General features: G+C 34.1%; 1 protein-coding gene across 2 annotated transcripts; it reads left to right on the forward strand.

Moving 5' to 3' along the window:
* Window positions 1-2,222: 2,222 nt before the first annotated feature.
* On the forward strand, window positions 2,223-9,553 carry LOC132167356 (uncharacterized). 2 transcript variants are annotated; one of them, XM_088514015.1, is made up of 5 exons: window positions 2,223-2,376; window positions 2,740-4,248; window positions 4,376-4,607; window positions 5,935-6,017; window positions 9,290-9,553. In XM_088514015.1, the coding sequence occupies exons 2-5, from the start codon at window positions 2,800-2,802 to the stop codon at window positions 9,362-9,364; spliced, it is 1,839 nt and encodes a 612-aa protein (XP_088370141.1). In that variant the 5' UTR covers window positions 2,223-2,376; window positions 2,740-2,799; the 3' UTR covers window positions 9,365-9,553. The 2 variants fall into 2 exon arrangements, with proteins under 2 accessions (XP_088370141.1, XP_059434288.2); XM_059578305.2 differs by having other exon boundaries at window positions 2,746-4,248.
* Window positions 9,554-13,866: the final 4,313 nt, after the last annotated feature.

The raw sequence follows: 13,866 nt of genomic DNA on the forward strand, positions 1-13,866 counted from the left end.
TCTTCAAAATTTGATGAATTGATTGACTAGTTTGAAAGGATGAGTAATAAACCTAATACACCTATTGTCATGAACCACTACAACTGGACCTGGTCCACTAGGCCACATCACATACGTACTTCAATCAGATTTTTAAGGACTTGCACGGCCAAAATTAAATATACTACTGTTATTTTGTTGACGCTCTCAGTCTCACACCCCTTCCTTGACCCACAACCATTGACTTCACCAAAAACAACACCGATTGAGTAAACTATTATTATTATTATTATTATTATTTCTTATTGAGTTCGATTAGAATATGAGCATATTTGAGATTGTGTTTGAAAAATATAGCTTTTAAGAGTTTATTTGAAATTGTGATTTCAATAAGTGTGATTTTAAAAATAATGTTTTTAAAATCACTACTTTTTAAAATCGTAAAGGCGTTTGGTAAAACATGTTAAAAAATACTTTTTTTATTAAATACTTGTTATACGAATTCATGATTTTGGTTTAACTTCGCACTTTTTCAAATAAGCACCCTTAGCCTACTTATTGAAATCACATTTTTTTTTTTCTATTTTAAATTAAGTGCTTTTTAAATCGTAATGCCAAACGCCTTACGTTTTGTGATATTTTTTAAAACAACAGATTATTCTTGCGAAATCGCAATCTCAAACGCACCCTAAGTCAAAAAGTGTTTTTTTGGCAAAAACTTCATTTTTGTCAAAAATGCATTTTGGCCATTTTTGAACTCTTAAAAGTGCTTTAAATTATTATTTTTATTTTTTTACCAAAATTGTACTATTTTTTTTTTCAAACAGATTTTTTAAGTGTTAAACGCACTTTTAGACTCTTCAAACGCACATCAAAATATGCCTTATATTGAAAATCCATAATCCTTTGTGCCTTCTTATCCAACAAAGTTAGAATTTTTTATTTTTATTTTTTTGGCCTATCGGTAGTTAACTACTGGTCGTGGGGTGGTTCGATCGATAAGCGGTGGCCGGTGGGTGAGCAAAATACACCCCCTAGCTGTTGGTTTAGAGGTGACCACCGTGTGAGGCTTTTTTTTATTTTTTATTTTTTTAATATTTTTTTTTCTAGGCAAGTATTTTTTTTTTTTTTGGTCAGGTAAAAACGCACCTAACCTAACCCCTCTTTCATTAGTATTTACCAAACATTACTAGTTGTAAAAGGCATTGCAATTAAGTAATAGATTAATATGGTACATTACAAAAATTACAAATTTAGAAAATACTGCAAATTGCCTTATAGTTTTCAAGAAGAATAATACTGCATACTATACTCTTATTTTGTTTAAATTTTACTAAGTTAATATGGCAGCGTCTATTAATTCTTAATTTTTTATTTTTTTAATAAAATCATAAAAACACCGCAACATCAACCTCTATATTAAAAGTATTTAGGTAGAATTTGAATTACCAAAATTGTTAGGGATCTAAATAAAAAATGTGACATAAGAAAATTCTTATAGGTCTTACATGTGCAAACAAATAAATATAATTGGACAACAATGTCAACAGTAAAGTTTTTATTCTTTCTTTCTTTCTTCACTCTTTTCTTCCTTCTCTTTCTTCTACGGTCTCTACCAAGGCTGACCCACAAAAAATTAGTTGAATCACCTACTAAATGCAGCCATGCTTAATTCCAGGTGAAAGCTTCAAACTCCCCTAGTTTTTGCAATCTTCTTTGTGAGCATTGATTTTTTTTTTTTCTTTTGTTGGATTTTTATGTGGGTTTGTTGTTTTTGGTTTTGTGGGTGTTCTTGTTTTCATTGGGTTTGATTAATTGCTGCAGATGGGAAGATTTAGATCGTCACTGCGTTCGTGTTTATGAGAAAGTAGTTGGAAGAGAAGGATGCTGGCCCACTGTACGTGTACTGCTCTTGAGAGAAGAAGGTAAAATAATTTAATTTTTTTTTTTTTTTTTTAATTTAATTTTTTAATTAGAGGAGAGATAGTGGACGATTTTTTTAATATATATATATATATATTAAAAAAAAAATAAGGGTAGAATCGGAACGGATCCGTATGCTGTAGAAAAAGCAATGGTTCAGATTTGATCAAACGTTTTTTCAAAAACAAAACGTTGTCGTCTCTTTCAAGGACAATTTAAACGTTTGAGATTAAAGGAAAGAACTCTGGATCCAATGGGCCAAAAAAGCCCCCGCGTCTTTACCCGATGTGTAACGTGTAATGTGCTTTTAATGCAGCTCAGAACTCAGGCGGTTCTCTCTTGTCTCTTTGTCTGCGCTTCTTCTCAACCCTCTGTTTTCCTTTTTGAATTTGAGGGTTCCTTGCATTGGGCATCTGGGAATCGAGACCTCCACATCCACTGCCTGATTCCTCCGTTTGTTTCCCGTGAAAACCTGTAAGTAAATTAAAGATTGTGTCTTTTGCTTCCTTATATGCTCCATAAAAAAAAAAGGGTAAATTTGTTTGGCTCAAGTGAGCCAAGCCGTCATGTTGGGCTCTTTACTCTCAAACTGTGAAATGTCTGATATTTTGTAGAACTGGGTTGTTTTCGTGCACTTTCCTGGCAACGAAACAGAGCTTAGCTTTTCACTTACAGTAGGGAATGGTTCATATTTTGTTTTTGTTATCTGGGTTTTCTTAAAGCATTTGTGTTTTACCAACTCCACTGGCACCAATGGGTTTTGCATGCGAGAATCTTAGTTTTCTTCATTGTTCTTATTTGGGTAATATTCTCTGAAAGCGTTTGTGTTCTGGCTAGTTTCAGGTAAAAAAAGAGGAAAATATCAAATATAGTGAGTGTTTGTGGCTGGGGGCTAGAATGAGTTCCGATGATGAGTGCAAGTCGAGGTTGGAAAGACGGTTGAAGAGAAGGTCCATTGCCAATTATAATTTTACGAAGAAAAGTACAAAAAATAGTTTTAAAGTGGAAGATGTATCTGTAGACTTGGATGACCATGATGATGATGATGAAGATGTGCATATAGACTTGGATGAGCACGATGATGATGCATATGATAATGCTACGTGTTCGAATGATTGTCATGATGATGGCAAAACCAAGAAAAAAAATGAACAAGTTGGAGATCCGCAGCCTAACATGTGCTTGGATGATGATGTTGTGGATCCTGATTATAAGATCTTCTTGGAAAATTTGAGGGAAGATAATCAATCGTATGTAGTAGAATTTGTTATAAGCGATGGAATGTCGGTTCTTATAAAATATGAAAGAAAAGAGGGGTTGTCTGATGGGCTCAAGTTAGACAGTTGGGCAACTTTGAAGAGTTGTCCAAGGAGAGAGAGCACTGAAACTGCAAGAACTCCGAGGACTGATTCAAAGAGGAAAATCCAAAGCCCGAATGACTTGGGTAATGTTTCTGGCATTGAAAGGACTGGAAAAACTGAAGCGAGAATAACTTTGAGAAATGCTTCAAAGAGGGGGAAGACGGAGAGCCCACATATTTTGAGTGGTTCAAGCTTTAAAAAGTCTAAGATAAATGAAACTACAAAAAATCTGAGTGCTTTAAAGATAGAAAAGACTGTGACCCCAAATGAAACTACAAAAAATCTGAGTGCTTTAAAGATAGAAAAGACTGTGACCCCAAATGTTTTGAGTAGTAAGACTAGAACTTCAAGAATCTGGAGGATTAATTCACAGAGAGAGAAGGCTGAGAACCTGAACATTTTGAGTAATATTTCTAGCACGAAAAAGAGGAAGCAAAGAAGATTGACAAATCTTTCAAGGAAGGAAAGCACTGAAGCTCCTGAAACATTAAGGGATGTCAGGGGGAAAGAAAATAAGAATTCGATGAGGGACGTAAAAGAGGAAAACGAATATCCCTTTTCTGGTGGGACAAATGGATGTTCGTATAAACGATATGGTACTACCAATTGCAACAGTGAAGTGGAATCTGATACGATAGATGAAAACTACCAAGAATTTCTGAATTGTCTTGGGGCTGATGGTGGAAATTTTGTATTTACACCTGCAAGTGGTATACCGGTGATATATGAGGCGGATGCAGAGAGTTCAGGTGATCCAGAAATAATTGCAGCGGGCAAAAATCCATTTTGTGGTGGAGATTGCAGCCCATTCATATCTTCAAAACGTAATCCAATTGTATGTGTTTCAACACCTGACAGTGGTATACCATTGAAATATGAGGCGGATGTAGAGAGTTCAGATGATCCAGAAATAATTGCAATGGACAAAAATCCACTTTGTGATGGATATCGCACCCCATTCATATCTTCAAAATGTGATTCAATTGTATGTATTTCTTCCACCTGCAACTTGGGCCATTTTGTTTATTTTCTGGATGGTCTTTCAAATTTTATATGCTTCCAACTTTTGAAATCTGCTCTGTTTTGGTTGTGTGCACTTTTCAAATGAAAAGATCGATCTAGACAGCAAAAGATCCATTGGAAGTCCCGGCAGTAGCAGTCACTCTCAGTTTAGGATGAGGCTTATGGAAATTCTTGGTAAACCCTACACCAAAGAGGAGTATGATGACCTCCTGCATGAAGTATCTTACAAAAAGCCATTGGAACACCAACGAATATTGCGTGGTAGGACAATATCATATGCACTGGACTCTTTTGCCAAATCATATCTTGATGAGTACCCGGGTAAGTTCCTTATGACAAATTACCATGTTTCATATGTTTTGAGTCTTTTGACTGTTCTATTAATGATGGTGAGAGGTCATTGGTGGAGCTTGAGTTTTTTTTTCTTTTTAACTCTTTATACTCGGACAGCTGCATTTGTAGCTCCCTGGGGGCTTAGTTTTCACAATTTTCTTGTTCTTTTCTCTCCTATTTAGGTGTCTCTCTTGTATACTCTTTGTGTACCTAAGTAGTGCCTTTCGCTTTTAATGATATTTCGATTACTTGTAATAAAAAAATAATTATAGATTAATCAATCACATGACATAACTGTAACAAAAACTACCTACTTTTTATTTATTTTTTAAACCCAGTTTATCACATTTTGGTAATATATTATAATATGAACTTGAGATTTTTTGCTTTGCACAAAGAGGAAAACCTTTTATACTCTTCCTTCCACATAGGCAAAAGAAACTGTCAAGTCTGTTTCAGTTGTATTTCGGACAGTTTTCATTTGGTGTTATGGGCATTCGTTTGAGTATAAGTTTAGCTGGCAAGCCCACTGTTAATGTTGTTTGAGTGTTCGAGTTTTCATGGTGTCGGAGACTAAGTACCCCATTCTTCTATTTTTACTACTTGGATGTGTGAATGTTGTCTTATATAATCAGCAGTTATGTCAGTGGGCATTATATTGATTTTGGGTGTAATGTATGTGTACCTGGCCTACTTTATAGGGTATTGGACCATTCAAACTTCACAAACATTTAGCTAATATAGCAAATATTCCTTAACATTCCCATTTAATATTGTAAGCAACTGAAATATGTCCCAGGATTCTTGGTAATTTTAGTGCTAGAGGATTCTAGAATCTTCAAATTTTTCTATAATCAGCAGTTTTCATTCGGACTACAGATTGCATGTCTTAGGTCTAGATTGCAAGAAAAACGATCTTAGCCCCATAGCTTAGAGCAACAATTAGAAGTCAGGCATTGACTTCATTCTTGTGTTTGTATGCTGGTTCTAGACCTTCTCTATTTAAGGACCTTGCCTTTGGAGGTAATCTTATGTATTTACTTTGTAACTCAAAATGAAGAATTGGTGAAACACAGCTGTTATTGAGTAGAATTCGTAAACTTAATTTCAATTATTGTTCCTGCATTCTCCATTAGACACTCCTTGGTCGTTGTTTTCCTTGGGATTCTTAATCTTATGGTTGATCTTGGCTTCTTTTTAGATCTTTGCTTTCATACTTCTTTGCATATTTTTTGTATCAACATGATCGCTATAAAGTTTTGAATTCATATAGAGTGTGATGTTAATTTTAGCAAATATTTTTATAACTTTGCAGACTTTAGAAGAAAGATTGCTTCAGTCCAACATGATCGCTATAAAGTTTTGAATCTCTTACGTGGATTTTGCTTTTGGTTGAAGGTGAGTATTTTTCTTTTAAAAAAAAAACTTAACACCATTTGATTGCTGTTTGTGCTATATGCTACTGATTAATTTAGACGACAATCATAAAACATAATGTGATGTGAGAGGTCAAATTCAGAGCGTATATGATCTTTGACATATTTCTATGATGATAAGAAGAGACCTATGAAGCATACTTGAGGTTGGAATCTAAATTTTCAAGCTTGATGTAAAGTTGTACTTTTGCAAAAGGACTAAAAGATGTCTCCACTTTTAAATAGTTTTAGTGAAGTCGTTGGTGATGTGCAATATGCCCTCAAAAAGAGGGCATTCTGGGGTTATATTTTCTCACTGAATCAGTTTATTGTAACCTTGTTTTGAAAAATGTAGTTCATCTCTGGTGGATCTTAATGATCATTGTATAATCGGAAGTCACAGTTGACACAACCTAGAGGCCATATAGATCTTGTAAAAATAGAATACCTCAAAATTAATTACCTTCCAATAGACAAAAAAGTTGAAAATATTAAAGGCTATGAGATTGGTCTTTATTCCAATGAGTTTGGAGTGTGAATGATGACAATCAGTCTGACTAAATTCTGAACTTGGTCATGAGAATTGGGGAGTCCCCATATAATTGGGAAATATGTTGGGGTTGGGTTGTAGAACTCATAGAAAGTAAAAGAACAAAAGTGCAAATCAGCTATAGAAAATAGGCTTTCTGCATGTCATATGTATTGTGTCAAAAACAAAGATTTTTATGCCCACTAAGTGATTGCTTGGGGATCTTAGCATGTAATTGAAGGTCTTAAAGTTGATGTTAGTCCTAGGAAGTCTTAAAATGCAGGTGTTAGTGGTCTCTAACTAGAATATTTCTACTAGGTCTGGAAGCTTGAGAAATTGGCCTGGTTATCAGAGAAAAAGTATTATGAAATCTCTACATGACAACCATAAAGTATATAGAGTTGCACCAACTATCATAAAAAATTTGGCTTTGCTATAGTTTGTAGCTAACCCAAAAATTATTGTAGCAGTAGAATCTGATGTGAGGGTGATTTTAAGGGTTTTAGCCAACTTTTGGCTAAAAAGCTATTTTTGCTATTCCAAGGGGAATGCTCTTAAAGAGATAACGTGCAATTATTGAGCAGGTTTCATCTAGCTAGTTGGCGAACTCTTTGGTTGTTGTGGATCTGGATCAATAGTGGGTTAGAAAGGAGAGTGTTAGAGCCTCAACATCCAAAATTCTAGAGTGGGAATACTGATACTCAGGAATTTTATTGTTAAGTTTTGCAGACTTCAATTATTAACTATGAAAAGACATGCAAACACACTCAGGAAGGGGGGATAGTTTTTTTTTATAAGTAATCGAGATATCATTAAAATCGTAGGACGTCCCCATGTACACAAGGAGTATACAAGAGAAGTCACTTAGCTAGTAGGAGTAAAAAGAATAAGAAAATCATGATAACTAAGCACCAAAGAAGAAACAAAAGCAGTTATCTAAAGATATTGGGTGTTGAAAAATAAAGACTTTTTCTCGTTCAAAGTCCTCTCACGGTTCTCAAAACTTCTATCATTTCGTTTCCTCCATAGACACCACAAAAAAGTATGAAGCCACCATCTTTCATACAGTAGCATTCGAAGTGCTGCTGGCAGTCCACTAACAAGCATACAAGTCGACTACTTGTCTAGGCTTAAACCAGGGAAGGGGGAGATAGTTGGTAGTGTTTGCTCCATATTTTTCTTTCCTGCTTCTAGATATTGAACTTTGCCCTGTGCCAGTCCTTTAAAATCTTATTGAAGTATCAGCAAAGAACATTTGGCTGGGCAGTTTATGACATGAGTTGTCCTGGGTTTGATACTCACTCCTCAACCCTCATCAAATTTTGATATAACAATAGAATGAGGAGAAATATTGGGTGCACTCATGGTTCATATTCCTTTTCTATTGAGTGCATCCCTGATCATTTATTAGTTATAGTCGATTCGTTGTCGAGAGTGGTTGCACCTAAAGGTGGAGATTCCATTTTCATTCTAGATTGGTGGGTTTTAAAGTATGGAGAAGAACGACCTTTTGTTGTGTTGGCTGCTTTATGAAAATTTTCGTGAGGGAAGTTGGAATACAAGTATAAATACATCAAGCGCTTACACTGAGTACCTAATCACATTGTTGGTTATAATCGGACCTAGATTGATTATTTGGGATGGAGAAGTGCCTTTTAAGTGGAGTGAAGTTTGAACCATATACAATTAGCCCTTTCATCTTTTTGTTTTTTTTTTTTTGAGGGGGGGGGGGGGGGGGGGGGTGGTAAAATTGCCCTTTTGACCTTCTAATGAGTCATAATACTGTAGTGGAGACACGGCAGGATGTGAATGCTCTTTTATTTTGTTGTATTCTTCCTTTCTCTTGTCATTACACCCTTAAAATTCCTAAAGAAATTTGTACTAAACAAACTTTGTGTACATCCAGAAGTGCTTTGTATAATGTTAAATAGTAAGGATACATGCATTTAAGAAAACGCCCCATGTGCCCCTCCTAAAAATTGAAACATAACCTTTAATCTTCTTGAAAAAAGAACTTTGACCAACCCCAAAAATTTGAGAAAAACATATATTTTGACTTTTTAAAAATCTTTAAATCTAAAAGTTCCCTTTTAAAAAATATGGAAAAACATTTAAGCATTTTCCAGAAGTTAGAGGTACCAAGAATTTTATGGACAAATATAAGAAATTGTGTAAAATGGCATGGTCATGTGCTTGTGTGGACTATTCAAGCCACCATCTAGAGGTGATTTAGGGATTTTACAAGGATGGTGGAGGCCATGAAGAATGTAGTTTGAGCCATAGAAAAGACGCCTAGCCTTGTGAATTCACGATAAAAATGTTCTTGGATAAGGCTAGAGTCCTGGAAAGTGATTAATGTAACGAACCATAATTGGACGTGTTTTTTACCTTTAACGGAAATCATCATTTGTTAAAATGTGGAGAGTCCAAATTCGCAAAAGTTTGGAGGACGTTATGCGTGTGTTTGTCTGACTACTTCCAGACAAAAATTCCAACTTGTTTTGATCAAGAACTTCAAAAACACCTTGTGGCTAACCTTAGTTCAAAGATGGGGGGTATTTGTGTCTCTGTGACCTGTTACTCCCTTAGGATAGAAATGAAAAATTCTAGCAGTAGCTATCCTTGTGTCTTTGTCAACTTGAGTAAAAGTGAACACCTGCACGCATATATATCATTGTTGATAACTGCAAATCTCATGCATGTAGTTTGTCATATATTTTTGTCAGAATTTGGCCCATGAAGGATCATTCAAGCCTTGGAAGGACTCGTCGTGCTTGCGAATTTTGCCACGATGTAAGTAAGAATTTCTTCTCTGATTCTGATGGCAGTATCTCAAGATTGCATCCAGAGAATGCAATTGTAGTAATCAAGGCTATATGTATTCCTTTGGCTTAATGTTATGGTATAAGCCCTCAAGTGAAAAAGATTGTTTATTTCATATTCGAATATCGATTTCCATTCTATGGCATGTATATGGTTTAGTCTCTTCACTTCTATGGTTTTATTGGGTGTCAAAGTTGCCCTAAAAACATAACCAGATGTGCATGTTTTGTGTGTGCACTCATATGCAGTATGTTCCATAAACCATGCATTTTTTGAAAGGGAAAAATGCAAAATCAATCCCCTGTAGCTTACCTAATTTGTAATTAACTTCTTATGGTATTAAAATGAACTCAAAAGTTCATTAGTTATGCCAAAAAAACAAATTACTTCCTATTGTCAAATTTTCTCCATTAACTTAACAGGTTCCAATAGTAACATGTCAAAGCCAATAAAATTGTTGCATATATCATATTTAAGATGCTGTCAAGTTAATGGAATATGTTAAGTCAGTAGACAAAATTTGACTGTAGAAAGTAAATTGCTTTTGCGGCATGTCCCAGGAACTTTTGAGTTCATTTTGATACCATAAACAACTTAGGTCCCATTTGGGTGTGCATTTGAGGAGCTTAAAAGTGTGTTTTAACACTAAAAAATTTCGTTTGAAGAAAAAAGTACATGTTTGGTTAAAATAATTGAAAGCACTTTTAAGAGTCCTAAAAATAATCAAAATGTACTTTTGGTAAAAGCTTAAAAATAAAGCTTTTGTCAAAAAGTGTTTCTTGACTCGAAAACTCAATTTTTCAAATGTAATCCTAATCATGCTCCAAGTATAAATCAGGTAAATTAGGACTACTTTTTCTTTTTCTTTTTTTTTTTTTCTTTTTTTTTTCTTTTTTTTATTTTTTTATTTTATTTTTTTAATGAAATTGTATGTCACTCAGTATTTTGTTTTTCCTAGTGGGTACCATCTTTTTTATGCTAAAAAAATGCTTGAAACTTGTTTATAGTTGCCTATTCTATCAATAGAAATTATATGTTCATTGTATTTTACGTTTAAAATCAATTCATTATTCATTCAAAATCCAACAAAAAACAAACTTATTTTGGCTAATATTGATTTTGTCCAAATTGCCCAACACTCGGCATCAACAATGTGAGGAGGTGCTTTAATCAGTTGGACGCACTCTCGTTCACAAAGTCAAAGGAAGATATGTAATCAAATATTTGATTGTGACTCCCAATCAAATGAATAAACCCCAATAAGGAATCTACTATCTTTCAAACCCCACCTGTCTTGATATGGTGTAATAGAGTTGCCCTACAATTTAGCAATGAAAATTTGAGTTGGCATGTCGGCTTGGGTCGACTCATTTTATCTATCAACTTATTAAGGAACAATTTTAATACGATTCATTTAATTAAATGGGTAAGACTCTTTAATTTTGACACATATTCATTTAAATAAGTGAGTGATACGACATAACCTGTTCGATAAATGAATCATATTGAATTGATTTGACATAACTCACACAATCCATTTAATAAATAGGTTGTGTTTGGGTCAGCCTCATTTGATAAACTAAAAAGAAAATAACAAATATAAATTCAAAAAATCATCAATCTACAAAGCTCTTACAACATAATCCAAGTCTTCAATATAATAAGAAACATGTTACCCAAACTTTCAAGTACACACTTTTTGACATAGTCGTAAAAACTATTATTAGATTTTAGATAAATCACTATTAAATTTTTGGATAGAATGGTAATTCACTATCACGTTAGAGAGTGTGTACTTGAGAATATGTGAATGTGTGTAGCATTACTTATAAAATAACACTACGATTTGAGTCGAGCCACACAACCCCTCTTGGCTTTCTGGAAATTTCAAATCCTTTGCCAAGCACACTCAAAGGCTGCCACTGTAAGGAACTTCTTATCTTTCATTTCCATCTTTCCTCGTACAAGAACCCAATTTCTTTTTTCACTCTTCCTAGACACTTAAAGAGAGAGAGACACCACCTTGTCTATCGGAAGAAAAAAAAGAAAAGTTTTTATTAAAGCAACAAGACAGACTTCTCATGTAATGAGGAAAAAGAGACAGAGTGGGAGAGAAATAACTAAAGAAAGAGATTTTATAAATGGGTCAAATGAGTCATTCATGGGTGAAGCGGTTGACCTCAGCCCGATTATACCAAACCCTAATAGGACAATCCATACCAGTTTTGTGGGTCGTGACTCGTGTAAGAAATTAATAACCCAAACTATAATAGGACAATCCATGTGAGAGTATGGACATGTTCTATTTACTCAAGCAGGTGCCTTGACAGTCTAAGCCCCCTTGCTCGGGTTACCCAAGCAAATGGAGTCCACCTTTGCTTTCACATAAATTGCTTTATTACAATGCAATGAGACATCCCTATGACACAAAATTCTTGTCACAGTGTCCAGCCCACACATCATGCATTTGTTTATAGACAACAAATTGTCAAGATTTCAAATTTGATCTCCTTCTCTACTTTACAAGTACCAACTAGCTAGTTAGCTCATAACTCCATTTACAAGCATGTGGAAGCCCTAAAGCAACCCATCATTTCAATCAAATGGTGTTTCTCCCACTTTAGTAGAGTAAAAATTGGGGCACAAGTTTACATAAACAGGTTGTATCTAGTGAGGCCATGCCCTTTACATGTTCCCAATTGTTTTTTTTTTTTTCAAGTTCAAATTTTCCCAAAAAAAGGTGGGAAAAACAAAGGATTCTAATATAATTCTCCATGTTTTAGATTAGTACATTAGATATTAATTTTAATTTAATATAACAAAACCTTCCCACACATGTATGATGTCTTACACCCTAAATATTTGTAGAAAACATCCAAAATATAATGGAAGAAGTTTAATTTTAAAAAATAATATTGAGTTTTATTTTCAAAAAAAAAAAAAAAAAAAAACCTTAAGGAGAAAAAAGAGTGATAAGAGATATACTTTATGACTAGGGCAGCAAAAAGCCCACTCAAGAAGTTACTATGTTTGGACTTTGGCACTTTTCTCTTTTATTAGCTGCAAAAAGCCAACTCGTGAAGTTGCAATGTATGGACATTGGTACTATTTTCTTTTATTAACTTTTATATTTATTCCTTTTAGTGGGGCATGCTTCGTTGGAATTTTATTGGCATGAAGACATGCATACCTTTTCTAATTTATTTTTCTCTAGAGAATGTAAAAATGATTGATAATTGCAAGTATATATGGAAGTTGATATATTTTGTGATTGTCTCGTTCTAGAATATTAATCGAAAGTACCTACAAAAGAAGAGAGAAGTATGTAAATGAGTTTGTCGGTATGAGCCGGCAGAAGATGATTATGATACTTAAGTCAGTATGTATCTAAGAAAAACAGCTTGAAATAGAAGTATAAATAAGGCGGAGTCCATTTTACCTGGTTTTGGATTACCTTTTTATAATGTCATACTCTCAACTGTTTAGTGTTGATTCCTCCAAGATGGTCTTTGAAGTGACCTATCCATTTCACGTTCCTTCACTTTCTCATCGTGCCCTATGCTTGAGATTCAGGGCTCACGACCTGGTTATGAAAATTGCCCAAATGTTGTGAAAGTAGTGAAGGAGAGAGAATCTTATGTGCCAATAGTTTGGTAAGTCCGTGGACTGATACGTCAGTTGCATGGAATTGTTGACCCATAAGTCGAACAATAACAAATACTAACTAGTAACTAGGGATGTTTTAGAAGGCTAATATTACAACAAACTAAGAATATTTTATAATTAACAAATATTAAATGTCGGTTTGGTTTAACGGTTACAGAGGCCCTGTTTGCCAATGGCCCTAGAACGGTACTGTTCGAGGGCCGGTACTGTAGCCTTTTTTTAGGAATAAGTGTTTGATTGGTTTTAGTGAAAATATTTTGTGGGGAAAAGTAAAAAATTATATTTTATATGAAAAAATGTAAAAAATTTGTTTTGTAGTAATTTTTTTATTTAAATAATAATAATAAAAATGATTGATGTGGTATAAAAAGTAGAGATGTTGGGATTAATTTTGAAGTGAAAAGATTTTTTTTTTTGGGATTGAGGGAGGCCCTGGAACAGTACCGTTCCGGCAAACACACCCAGAATGTGCGGTTTGAAAAATAATGATATTTTAAAAGACAATTAAGTATTCAGTAAAATTGTAGTTTTATATTTAAAATAATGTATTTTTATATTTTTCAAACACACTTTCAAATTTTGGACAAAAAACTTAAGTTTAATTGAAATTAACACGTCAGCGTTGTGGAATGGATAAAGATATGGTGCCCTTTGTTTTATTTTTCTTCTGTTTATTTTCCAAAAAACGACGGCGTTCAAGCCAACATATATATACACGTGCTGTAACGAATTTACCTTGATACCCCTAAATCGCATGCAAATGGATAGACTATATATAAGCCCAAGTAGCTCATTTCCTAACCCTTTCGCTTTG

This window comes from Corylus avellana, chromosome 2 (genome assembly GCF_965113065.1).
Source record: "Corylus avellana chromosome 2, dhCorAvel1.hap1.2, whole genome shotgun sequence".
Lineage (NCBI taxonomy): Eukaryota > Viridiplantae > Streptophyta > Magnoliopsida > Fagales > Betulaceae > Corylus > Corylus avellana.